Source organism: Caretta caretta, chromosome 2, assembly GCF_965140235.1.
Source record: "Caretta caretta isolate rCarCar2 chromosome 2, rCarCar1.hap1, whole genome shotgun sequence".
In the NCBI taxonomy this organism is placed as follows: Eukaryota; Metazoa; Chordata; order Testudines; family Cheloniidae; genus Caretta; species Caretta caretta.
In genome coordinates, this window is record NC_134207.1 from 3,202,979 (window position 1) to 3,216,455 (window position 13,477).

At 45.1% G+C, this 13,477-nt stretch overlaps 1 protein-coding gene across 4 annotated transcripts in view; it reads right to left on the reverse strand.

Annotated features, from left to right (window-relative positions):
- The window catches only part of ZFTRAF1 (zinc finger TRAF-type containing 1), a 49,010-nt gene that overhangs the window by 13,329 nt on the left and 22,204 nt on the right, over positions 1 to 13,477 (reverse strand). For all 4 annotated transcript variants that reach the window (XM_048841877.2, XM_048841878.2, XM_075124885.1 and 1 more), the window contains exon 2: positions 574 to 812. In XM_048841877.2, coding sequence (XP_048697834.1) covers positions 574 to 812 — 239 coding nt within the window. The remainder of the gene's footprint in view (positions 1 to 573; positions 813 to 13,477) is intronic.

The window sequence follows — 13,477 nt, forward strand, 5'->3', positions numbered from 1 at the left end:
TGGCCATGTGGTTCCTTCCTCCTGCCGCTTTTATAATCGTCACTAGGGGTCACTCAGTTCCCTTTAAATACTGCAGAAGGGCAATCCAACCGTTTAGTTCGGGTGTTCTGAATCTGCCTGTGCTAGTGTCTCTGGCCGGTCAGGAGAAGGTGGAGAGCTGTCATGACTGTGTACGTAAGAGTTCACTTGGTAACTCGTATTCTTGAAGTAGGACTCGGTTTCTGTAGTGTGGAACAAGGCAAGTCTGCCAAACCCAACTGCCTCCCATTAGCTGGACCTGCTGCCACCCATGCTAACACTCCCACCTGAAACTCACACTGCAGGTTAGTCTTGTTCGCTAGTGTTCAGAATCACAGTTCAGAAGCACCGTAAAAAATTCACACTCCAACTAAGCCAGGTATTTTAAACCACACTCTTCTTGGCGTTACCTGCTCTGCTTCGGACAGTGCCGTCTGAGGAGCAGCCACTAACACCCAGCGCAGCGGAGAAGACTGCAATGACCTAAGATGGGCTGTCCTTCAGGGGTTATGAAAGCACCTCGTGCCTCACTGAACAGAAGGTGAGACTGTTTACCTGTCCTGGCACTCCTCTTTCTGGTGTCTCTCCAGAAGGGAGCGAGGAAATTGCCGCATGCAGAAGCCACACTCTGATGGCAGCTCACTCACTGCTTTTTCCACAGCCAGGTTTCGGCAGCAGAGGCTCTTACTGATCTCACAACGGCAATTGGGGCACGTAGCCTGTTCCTCCTTCAGCCGGGCATCTGCTAGTAGGTGGATAAAACAGCCAGCGCACATCAAGTGACCATTAGTACACTGCGAAGAAGGAAAGGGAAATGAAGCTTCAAAGACCTTGTGGGAAATGACGTACCAGAGGTTCACTCTACACTTCCGCCATGTTTGCACTCTAGTCTCCCTTATATTTTGATTATAAACATATGTAATTTTTGCTGCATACATATATGTACTGTAGCTCTCTGGTCCACTGACGTGTTAGACAAGAGAGTAACATAAGGAGAATTTTTTTTAAATGCACAAATGTGCGAAAGGTGTCAGGTAAACAAGAAACAGACCTAGCCACTTAAATTAACATTGCAACATTTAATCTTTAAATAAAGCAAAGGAATCTGGTTTGTTCCACTGTAGTCTTGAGAGAGACACAGAAACAGCAATTCCCTGCAGTCAGTTACCATCTTTAGTAATAAGAGATGGGAGCCCATATTGCAAACTTGTCAAAACTCTTCCACATTGATAAGAACAATCCTGGACTGTACCCCTGGTAAAGATCAGAAACTAGAGAGTAGGAAATTTTCACTTCTGACTCATCAGCACTTGGGCTTCAAACCAAACAATGCAGGAGGGGAAGGAAAGATGCTAAATAACACGAATTTCTGCCTTGGAGGTGCTATTATCTTGGGTCTGCCCATCTGTTTAAAGACAACGGATAGAACCTTAGGGGTTAAATCCCAAGGCTGGATTTTCCCCGCACCCACAATCCTATAGCCTGGCAGAAAGACTTACTGCTTTTGCTTTGTTTAAACAAGGCTCAGCTTCAAACAGGGAACAAACAAATGACTGACTAGCCAACATGCTGAAAAACCGCACATGGCACCCAGGATTTGGCCAGGCAGCCAGCGCCCTTTTTACTGGCACTATTCTTGTAGCTCAACAACAGAAAGTGAATGGCACTCCCCACCCCTTCCTTCTAGTGAAAGTCTGCTTTGTAACTGCCTTGCAGGTGACACCCCAATGCCGCCGAGGAAGGCCTGCTTTCTCCTTTGGCACAGCGAAAGGACGATAGCTCATTTCAGCACAGACAGTCTTACTCTTCCTTTACTCAACTATAGACTGAATGGAATCCAGGCATACGCCATTCCCAACCAACCTTTGTATCACATGCTTAACTAGCGATTTATGAGCCTTGTAAGACGGAGGAGACCTCTGGACAGCTTGTCTACTGAAGCCTGTTCACAGTGGACTAAATAGCACTCCTGACCACTATCAAGTTTCGTTTCCAACACCCTGTAGCCCTACTACACCGGGAGACACTATTTTCAGCGCTAGGTCAGTTAACTATTGGTTTCCTTGGGCTGATGCTGAAGACAATACAACGCCTTGCGTAGACAGGATGAAACTGTTTTCAACATCTTTACAAAAAGTGTTTTTGAAAATAGTTTCTTGAGTCTGAACCACGCCAGAGAGCTTCCAGTAAATTGTCCCTTTCCCATGTGAATAGGAACGTGAAACCCGCAGATTGAGCCATGCACTGCAACAGTTATTATACAAAGCACACACAGCACCAGAAGAATACTGGTCCTTACCTCAAGAATAAAACCCCACAGGCTTCTACCCTTGAAGCCAAGGAGACATCCCTTGGCCAGTCACACTGAGCCCCTTATCCTCGCTGGATGATGGCAACATCCCAAAAGCAGAACCACACCCCACCACAAACCATCTACTTGTGCAATGCTGCACAGTGGGAGGACGTGTCTTCTTGGCCTCATTTAGTGATAAACTGATGCCCCGAGGCATGCGGGCTGTACAGCTGCATTGTTCTGTCTAGAGCAGGCCAGATTTCCACCAGTGAGTCCTATACTGTCCGCAAAGAGCACGTCAATGACAACCAACCAACCAAAGGCAACTTGTATGTTAACATGTTAGCCGGGCAAGATGAACATAGCAGGAGTCTAGTTTTCACCTCAGCCTGCAGCACTTGGAAAGTTAGAACACATTAGTTAGCATGGGATAACCAACAGGTATTGTAAAACACCTTCTATCCCAGCCCAGGAAGGACAGCCTATCCTGAGGCAACCTGTGTTCAAACTCCACTTACTGAGTCTTTGAAGAGATCAGTTTCCAAATGTTCACATGTGTTTGTTTACACTAGTATGGCGTTGCACTCCATATGTTTTATGGAAATATGCTTATGAGTGTGAATATGATATAACTGGACTATGCTTTATGCAAAAGGTCTCTTGTAAGGTATCATAACAAAGGCTATAACCTACTGAATATATACCTCTTATTTGTATGCATGTGTCATTCTTGTATCTGAAGCTAGAAATATGAACTATAAAACTGAGGCCCTATTGTAATTATGCAAAGTGTGGGCCATTAATGGTGGCTTAGAATCTTGATGGCTCCCACTGACTAGGACAATTGGTTGGAAATGGTTTATTTACCTGCAAGCTTTCCTGTGTAGGTGTGGGTCAACCCAGGAAGAATGGAAACTAGGGGTCTTACAGTGACCTATGACCATGTCACCGGATAGTGGAATCCATCTTAAATCTGATACTTTTCCATTTAGAAAAAGGGGCAGGGACCCAGAGAGACAAAGGATTCCCGCCTTGTGCCAAAGCTATAAAAGGGGGTGAAGCAGGACAAAAGGAGGCCAGTCATGAGAAAACCCCTGCTTACCACCTGAGATGTCTGCTGGAACTAGCAAGGACTGTACAAGGGGAAAGGATTGGGCCCAGACTAGGAAGGAGTCTAGTCTGTGAAAGAAGCTGATTGGAACATCTCTGAGGGTGAAATATTACCTGTGATCAGTTTCTTAATGTATTAGACTTAGACTTGTGTGCTTTTGCTTTATTTTGCTTGGTGACATACTTTCTTTTGTCTGTTATTACTTGAAACCACTTAAATCCTACTTTTTATACTTAATAAAATCACTTTTGTTTATTAATAAACCCAGAATAAGTGATTAATACCTAGGGGAGCAAACAGCTGTGCATATCTGTCTATCAGTGTTACAGAGGGCGGACAGCTTATGAATTTACCCTGTATAAGCTTTATACAGAATAAAATGGATTTATTTGGGGTTTGGATCCCACTGGAAACTGGGTGTCTGAGTGCTGGACAAAGGTAATGTGCTGAACTGTTTTCAGTTAACTTTGCAGCTTTGGAGGCATGGACCACGCCCTGGGTCTGTGCTGCAGCAGGCTAGTGTGTCTTGCTCAACAAGACAGGGTTCTGGAAGTCCCAAGCTGGCAGGGAAAACAGGCTCAGAGGTAATTTCAGCACATCAGGTGACAGTCCCAAGGGGGACACTGTGACCGAACCCATCTCAACTAGGATGTGGCATCATTCAACGTAGCACCAAATCCAACTGACTATTTCATTTTTACCAGGCTATTCTGGAAATCAAACTGGTGCTGTGTACTTGATATAGGAAAGCTGCAGTAGAAGAGGGTGCCTAAGAGCTTCCATGCAAGTCACCTTTCCCTAAACAGGCGTATGATTAATTTGATCCATTTTCAGAGAAATATCACCAGCATGGCTTGCAGTAGCAAGACCTACACTTCCTCTTTGCTGGTCTTTTGCTAGAGATCTGAATTTCAGGCAGAACCACAGGACTGAAATGAGCACCAGTAAAAAGATTAGCAGGAACCAATACAGACAGCACCTTTCTGAGAGACAAGTAAAGTAAAAAATACTGTCACCCTAAAACAGGTACGTTTGGGCCATTCTGTCACTCCAAAAGTCAAATAGCCAGAGGTGATCCATATTCATGAAACAACAAAGCACCAATATTCCCTTTAGGCAGATGCTAGGATTCCTCAGCTGGTTTTATGTTTGGCTATAGAGTCTAACGTGTTTCTGTCCACACTGGACTTTTACTTGCAAGTTCCTGCTGGTTCTTTCCTTCCCCTTTGCCTTATGTGTAAAAGCTTATTTGTAAAAAACAAAGTTTTACCAAGTCTAAGACAATTTGGAAGGCTGAGGAGGGAATAACATCATTGCATCTAGCCAGGGCTCAATCGTATTCGACCCTGACCACTGAGATTTTGAGAAATTTTATTAATGCAAGTCCTAGTGTAAAATTCTTTAGACTAGCAGAGTCATGTTCAACTGACCCGTGGCTAGTACTCGGAAGACTGAAAGCTCTGGTGGAGAGAGCTGTCCTGCACAGAGGTTAAACGGAAGAGCTACTACAAAGCAACTATTCACCCACTATGTAAAAACACACTGGAAAAAAACAAACTCCAACGAGTCAGAGGCTCTTGCACTACTAGCAAGACAGCCTCTGTCCCGGCACTGCCGGAGAGCTGCCACGTCACAATTTTCTGTTTTCCTTCGTAAGTCAAATTCCCTTGAAGAAATGCAGCCTATGTGGAAAATTATTTTAGACAGGCCTTGGCCGCACAGTGTTACAGCTAGGCAGGAGGTCAAGCAGTCTCCAGAGTAGGTTCTCACCTACTCCTTGCTCTTACACGTTATTTATTATCTGAGAGGCACCTAGAGGCCACAAAAAGATCAGGGCCTCAGTGTGCCGGACACTGCACAGACAGAATAAAAGAGTGTCCCTAATCAAAACAGACAAGACAGACATGGAGTCAAAAGTGGGGTGTAACTTACAAGCAGAGGGAACCACGGGACAGTTCAATGGCATGTTAGTGCCATGATTTATTTTTATGTAAAATGAGTGGGCTTAGTTTGTCCTCCTTTATTTTTATTTATTATAGTAAGTGTTTCTCAAGGGGGTTGGGAGAGGAGGGAAGCCACAAAGGGGTCAGTTGAACAGCAAACACCACAAAGGCAGGAAGAGTGGGCACTGAGGCCAGGGAAGGATGAAGGGGACCCACACAGGGCAAGGGGAATGAGACCGAAACGTAGTCCGAGCAAGCAGCCAATCAGCAGAAGAGAAAGATCGTCCAAGGAGAACCTTATACTCCTTTTGGGTGGAGTTCCGACAACAACCAGCTGACACAGCCCTGATTCTATTAACCCAGTGCAAAGCAGGTTGGAAACTAGCAAGTCAAAGGTCACAAGAGACAGGACTAGTTTCTCCAGGGTGTCCGGTGCTTACTTTAAAGCAGAGACACATGACTGCATTCTGGCCAGCCCATGAGTGCTTGGATTCGGCAGGTTTGTAGTTTAATTGTCTGTGGCAGGGCAACCCTTACCTACCGCCCACCCTCAGTCCAGGGAAGAGAAAATGACTCCCAAATAATTGGTTTGGGGTGGGGAGGGGAAGAAGCCTGTTTTAACATGCTTGTAAATAATCAGATTGCCAGTAGCACTGGGAGCCTTGCATAGCCTGACAGTTAGTACTTGAGTTCCTGCCCACAGGTAGTTTCCTTGTGGTAGAAACAATATGAAATTCACTAGTCTTCGTGAGTTTCAATCTGCAGCTGCCTCCATTATCAGGAAAACATTAATGTAGGAGAACAATGGCACAATCAAACCCACAGTTAATACTGTGCAATTTCATTATCCAGGCTCATTTAAAGCTGTCATGTAGGCGGCTGCAGAAACTGATGGCTTAGCTACTCCTCCCCTCCTTGGCAAAGCATCCCAATTTCCAGTAACAAGGGCATTTTTAAAACCTGCCCCATCCTGTGTTTGCATCATTGCACTTGGAAAGATGAGTGACCCAACCAATGACACTGAGTGACCAAATTCTAAACCGCCGTTTGTCTGCTTCTGGCCAGTTTTCCAAGCCTAGAGTATATGGACTCTCAGATGAGGGCTCTCCTCTGACTGTCAGGGTGCTGATGAGGAAGTCACAATGTTTCTACACAAAGTTTAGTTACAGATTTGCCTTTGAGGGTCATTTTTCCTCTCTGCCCCGACTTTCCGTAGGAAAAAGTACATGTCTCCTAGACTCTGCTCACTACAACATGCTGCTGGCTTGTTCTATACTAAAGACAGCAAAGATATTTCTCAAGCAATGGCCCACATTCCAGAAAACATAATGGCGTAACTGTGGCAAATGTTCTAAAACCACCGTCCACAAGAGCTGAGGAGCTACATGCCAAAGAGTGTCATTTGCAACAGAAATAATGGAACATGAAGCCTCTGCAGCCAAAGCCCCCCAATTTCCCCTGGGGCTAAAAACTGCATGAATTCCTCGACTCTCTGAGCCCTGCTCAACAGCTGGTCAGTTCTGCATCAGGTTTTAACATGCCCTATCTCATCTTCCTTAAGGTACAGGCCTTTGTTTCAGCAAGGTACTTCTAAGCACTCGTTCTGATGTAAGAGTGACCTACAAATACAAGTTGTGCCTGTGCCCTTTTTGCTCCTGCGTGGTAGATAAAGGGCTAACGCTGACACTTTTCTGCTTGTTTCTTACATTAGCAATATTGGGAGTCACCGTTTTCTCTAATCCGCCAAATCACGGCAGACTGATTTAAATCAAGGTGATTTAAGAAGCAATTTAAATCATGATTTAATCACCAAGTGGAAAGCCTCGATTTCAATCATCCATTTTAATCAATTTTTCCATTTGCACGTCAGTTATTTTCTAAAGAAAAGTGCATTCTCACTGGTTAATATAACCAGTGAACCATGTTACAACTACAATTACAACTAACCAGAGCCTTTACACTAGATTTGGTACATCTTGTTATTACTAGGAGGGTACATTAGAACAATATATATTTATTTAAGCAATTGCATAGCTTAATATTTTCAGATTCTTATTAACTAATTGTACATTTTAGTATGTTAGAAAATAGTGAATGACATATTGCTTATTAACTAGATTATTAACTTTTTGCTCATGGTTTATGTCAAGCTGCATGCGGATGGTAACTAGAATTTAATTAAACACACAAAACAGCATATACAATTTATTTTTGTTAAACAAAACAAGCCCTTAATGCAGTACATGACCTGCTATGCCAGATTTATAAAGACTAACTTCAAAAATTACACGTTTTCCCCCCATTCTTTCTTTATATAGAAAAGCAGCCTTTAACTCAAAGTTTTTAATAGAGGCCCATGGATTCAGCATGTTCATTTATTTAGTTTAAACAGGTTTATTTTTTAAAATTAAAAACTTATAATTTCAACAAATCAGAAAATCTAATTTCAATTTTTTTAAAAAATAATTTATTTTATTTTTTAAAATCATCGATTTTTGTCCACCCTGCTCCAAACACTCTTTCAGCAAAATGTTGGTGGAAGTTTTCTCAGCACTCAGAAGGGAACGGGGTTTGGATCATTCACAAAGAGTTTTTTGTTTTAAGTTGTAAACTGCCTGACTAAAAAAAAAACATTTCTCTTCCCATTATCCTGGGTTCAGTCTCACCTTGTAATAACCTTCATTCCAATTTTGCCAGCAAAACCAGGGAAGCTGAAGCTGAGTGCTGATACATCTAACACAAAACGACTAGAAAAGGACCATGCTAAGCTCCAGAGAAAGTTAGCCAAGCTAGGTGAATGCACAACATAATGTGAAACAGAGTTCAATATTAATAAACGCAAAGTAAGGCACATTGGGGGCAAAAAATCCAACTACTCACACACCATACAGGCGTCTAACCTATCAACCAGTTCAGGAAAGACATCAGTGTAGACAGATCAAGGAAGAGCTGAGCTCAAAAGAAAACAAGGTATCAGGACTGGGATTGTGTAGAATAAAGATTAACGTTATAAAGCCTTTATATAAGTCAATGGCAAGGCTTCGTCTGGATACTGTGTGCAGTAGGGGTCACCCCATCTCAGAAAGGATATTGCAGAGCTGGAGGGAGTTCAGAGAAGAGCAAAAAGACCATTCAAAAGCCTGGAAAATCTCTCCTATGAAGAGTAAATGTTACCTCAGAAAGGAGACTCGTAAGAGGGGATATGTTAAAAGCACATAAAACAAGTGGTCTAGAGGAGCGTTATAACAAGGGGTCCGAGGCCCCCTGGGGGTCCGCAAGCAGGTTTCAGGGGATCCGCCAAGCAGGGCCAGCATTACACTCACTGGGGCCCAGGGCAGAAAGCCTAAGCCACACCACCCCGAGCCCTGCCACCTGGGGCTGAAGCCGAAGCCTGAGCAGCTTAGCTTCATGGGGCTCCCTGTGGCATGGGGCCCCGGGCAATTGCCCGGCTTGCTACCCCCTAATACAGGCCCTGGCTTTTATATGCAGAAAAACAGGTGTTGTGGCATAGGTGGGCCGTTGAGTTTTTATAGCATATTGGGGGGGGCCTCAGAAAGAAAAAGGCTGAGACCCCCCTGCTGTAGTGGGTAGACCGGGAGCTGCTGGTCTCCATCTCAAACATAAGAATAAGGGGACAGTCAACAAATTTTTTTAAAAGGTGGGAAATTCGAAACCCATACAAACTCATTACAAAGGATGAGGCCAAGAACTTAGCAAGGTTCAAAACGGAGTGGACAGTCATACGCATAACACAAGTATCCAGAGTTAATGCGTCCACATTCTGGAAGAGATTAAAACTCACACTGAAACGAATCTGTAACTATTGGGGATTAGGACAAGACCTAATGTGGGGAGCAAGTTATCCCACACCTGCCTCATGGGAAGTTTCTCGCTCCTTCCTCTGAAGCATCTGATGCTAGCCGCTGTCACAGATATATCCTGGACTAGACGACCTCAGGTCTCATGCAGTTTGGCAACTCCTACAGTTCCTAAAAAGGTGACCCTATCAGGCCTTATATGTCATAAATCAGAGAGGGAAAAAAACCACTATTTTTTGCAAGGCACTTTTGGGTTCACCAATACAAAAAAACATGTTTCACAAGTCTGCAGCTCCACTGTGTTCAGAAACAGGACTGTGTAACATAATACAACTTCCTGCTTTCATGAAAAGCATGTAGCATCATGAACTATAAGGACTCACATGATCTTCTCGGTGAATGGAGTTTGAGTGGAACCAGCTATGTGGTTAATCCACTAGGAATTCTACACTGCAGCATTCGCAGGCTGAGAAACAGGATACCGCTCAGCGCTGCTTTGCTGTAGCTGGCATCACTCCTCTGTCTGCGACTTCCAATTAAAAGTTGTCATGGAATAAAGACAAAACAGCCACACCTGTGTGGAAGATCGATCTCCAAGAACAGAACACTACAAATGTATCAGAACTCTTTCACACACACATAACACAAATGGAGAAGGATCAAAGACAGGAATAACCCTATGTATATCCCAAATACTCTAAGGATCCTGCTGGACCATGCCAGCGGAACCAATGTAAACAGGGAGAAGCCAGTCACTCAGACCCACTCCAACAAGGATAAACCATCAAGACTACCCTCAACCCCATCCAAAAGGTTTTCCATACCGCTTACATACATGGCAACAAGCACAGAACAAGAACCTGAGGACTTTGCAAGAAGTTTTCTAGATATTTGTAGCTATGCTGCACAACCGGTTGGCCTCGATTTCTACAACAGGACACTGGGAGAGACCTAATGATCCATACGAATGGTAAGAGGAATCAATAACGTTTGAGGTGTGGTTCTCAAAGAATCCTCTCTGAACCTCCCCCATGCCCTAAGGCTGCCCCCTCCCCCCCCCCCCCCGGTGCATAGTGATGTGATCATTGTGCAGACAGGTTGGAGGGCAGGCTTGTAGCAACAGAGGGGGTAGGTTTGAAAAGCCCTGTGGAAGTAAGCCCAGCTCTGGCTGAGCAGTCTCTGCAGCAGGCCTACCGGGTCTGGAACTCCTTGCCAGAAGAGAGAAGACTGAGCCCAAGCCTGACTGTTTAGGACAAGAGCTGAAGACACCGTTTGGAAAAACTCGCCAATCCCAAGAACGGTGTGTGGCAAAGCAGGTGCTCAGATACCACGGTGAGCAGATACCAGACAGTCTCAGAACTTGGGACACTGCCCCCCCACTGAAATGCACACTATTCAGAAGGTAAAGAGTTTACGAGTGTGGTCTTCTAAGGAAACAAACTCTAACACTTGCATTCCAAGGTGATAAACTCTTTCCACAATCTCCAGACACCCATATCCTGTCTTCCTGGGCAGGAGCCTGACAGAAAGGCTGCTGACACAGGAACACTTTAGACAGGAGAAATCTATTCTCCTCCAAGTCATTCACTCTCGATATTAACTGGAATTTGAGTCTGACAAAGCACTTCCCATTGATCACTCAGGTTGCTGGGCTCATAGACATGGATCGTTTGGACTGATTCAGAACATAAGCTCTAGCTATGAATCCAGAAGAGAAGGGCTGCTTCAGATTCCACACCCACCCGGAGCCTATCCCCACAGTGTGCTCAGGTCAGCTGATCAAAAGTCAGGGGAGCTTCTCTTCCACTTCCCAGGAGAATGCTTAAAACCCACGAAACTGACATTCCTGTTAATCCCAGTGTGCAACATACTCTTCATTCATTCCACACCAACAGCTGTGACAGAACAGTGCAAAGAGCTCAAGGCAGGGTCTAGCTCTCCACTGATATGTCAAAAATACTGGGAATTGGGGAGTAGCCTGCGAAACTGCAGGCAGCTCAAAAATCACCAGGAGTTGGGTAATTCTCAAAGGACTGGTCTTTACTCACCCCAGGGTTTAGAGCTCAAGTGGAACAGTTACCAACCACGGGCAGCACTCTGCAGAAGGGGCGGCACTAAAAGGCTCAGATGAAAGTTTCCAAAAAGCCTGGAAAGCTTCAGCAAACCTCAGGAAAAGTTTGACTTTTTAAATTTTTTTTAATTAACAGTCGGGGGAAAGGCAAGCATGCCGGAGCTCCGTGACCCAGCCCTATTCATTATGCAGTGCATCACAGCAATAAACTAAACAGAGGTCAGGAGCAGCACAATTAATAGCAACACTAAACCCACAGGACAGGGAGGGGAAGCCAGAACCTAGGTTCACAAGCACTTCGAGTCAAACATGACCACAGCCCCATGAATAATGTGATTATTGGCTGCAAAAATAGCCACATCACTCCCTTTTTAAATACAGGCTGCCTAACTGCAATACAGTAACTATGCTTCCAGTTTTGTAAAAGAGTCTCTAGTCCTTTTGGTTGGGGAAAACAAGCCTTGAAGTAAAGCAGATTTAAACTCAAGTTATATCTCTGTGGGTCTGCAGACAGCCCAGAACAGCTATGACAAAGGGCACATGTTAGCCCTGGCTAGAGCATTTTGGGATAAACATTAACCTAACACATTTACCCATTGCTAAGTGCAGTGATGGGGCAAGGGCTAGTTACTGGCAAGAGTCACCAGGGAGAGGAATGAGGAACAAACCTTCCCCTCCCCAGCACATTTAAAGTCACACCCACCCTTGTGGGAAAGGGAAACATACATTGTAATGCTGAGAAACAGCAGCAAGAAAAAAACCTCACCTACCTACTGTGTTCCACAACACCCCAAACAGATGCCTACCTCCCTCACTTCTGGACACCCAAAGCCCCCACCCATAAGACAGGAGAGGGCTTTCAAAGCACCCAGCCGCCTCCCTGCCCCAAACAGTTTCTGCAGTTACCAAACATTTGTATGTGGAGCAAAATACATTTGTTATGTTACATTCACACAAGGGATGCTGTACTGAACTGGCAGTAGGGCCGTGGTTCCTGGCCTTTTGCTGCAAAGCTTAGATTGACTGGGCTGTGGAGGACATAGGACCGTCAACATGATGTAAGGCAGAAATAAATGGTTTGTTCACTCCCTGACAAGGCCCCAACCAAAACTGCCAAACTACCCACCAGCAGTAGACTGCTATACTGCCCTCCTCAGCAGGCGTCTATGGCTAAAGATCCCAGAACCACAGCAAGCCCATGTGCAAGCAGAGCTATGGCTGGGACTGTCAGAATCATAGAATCATAGAATATCAGGGTTGGAAGGGACCCCAGAAGGTCATCTAGTCCAACCCCCTGCTCAAAGCAGGACCAACCCCCAATTAAATCATCCCAGCCAGGGCTTTGTCAAGCCTGACCTTAAAAACTTCTAAGGAAGGAGATTCTACCACCTCCCTAGGCAATGCATTCCAGTGTTTCACCACCCTCCTAGTGAAAAAGTTTTTCCTAATATCCAACCTAAACTTCCCCCACTGCAACTTGAGACCATTACTCCTTGTCCTGTCCTCTTCTACCACTGAGAATAGTCTAGAACCATCCACTCTGGAACCACCTCTCAGGTAGTTGAAAGCAGCTATCAAATCCTGCCTCATTCTTCTCTTCTGCAGACTAAACAATCCCAGTTCCCTCAGCCTCTCCTCATAAGTCATGTGTTCCAGACCCCTAATCATTTTTGTTGCCCTTCGCTGGACTCTCTCCAATTTATCCACATCCTTCTTGTGGTGTGGGGCCCAAAACTGGACACAGTACTCCAGATGAGGCCTCACCAATGTCGAATAGAGGGGGACGATCACGTCCCTCGATCTGCTCGCTATGCCCCTACTTATACATCCCAAAATGCCATTGGCCTTCTTGGCAACCAAGGGCACACTGCTGACTCATATCCAGCTTCTTGTCCACTGTCACCCCTAGGTCCTTTTCCGCAGAACTGCTGCCTAGCCATTCGGTCCCTAGTCTGTAGCTGTGCATTGGGTTCTTCCGTCCTAAGTGCAGGACCCTGCACTTATCCTTATTGAACCTCATCAGATTTCTTTTGGCCCAATCCTCCAATTTGTCTAGGTCCCTCTGTATCCTATCCCTGCCCTCCAGCGTATCTACCACTCCTCCCAGGTTAGTATCATCCGCAAATTTGCTGAGAGTGCAATCCACACCATCCTCCAGATCATTTGTGAAGATATGAAACAAAACCGGCCCCAGGACCGACCCCTGGGGCACTCCACTTGACA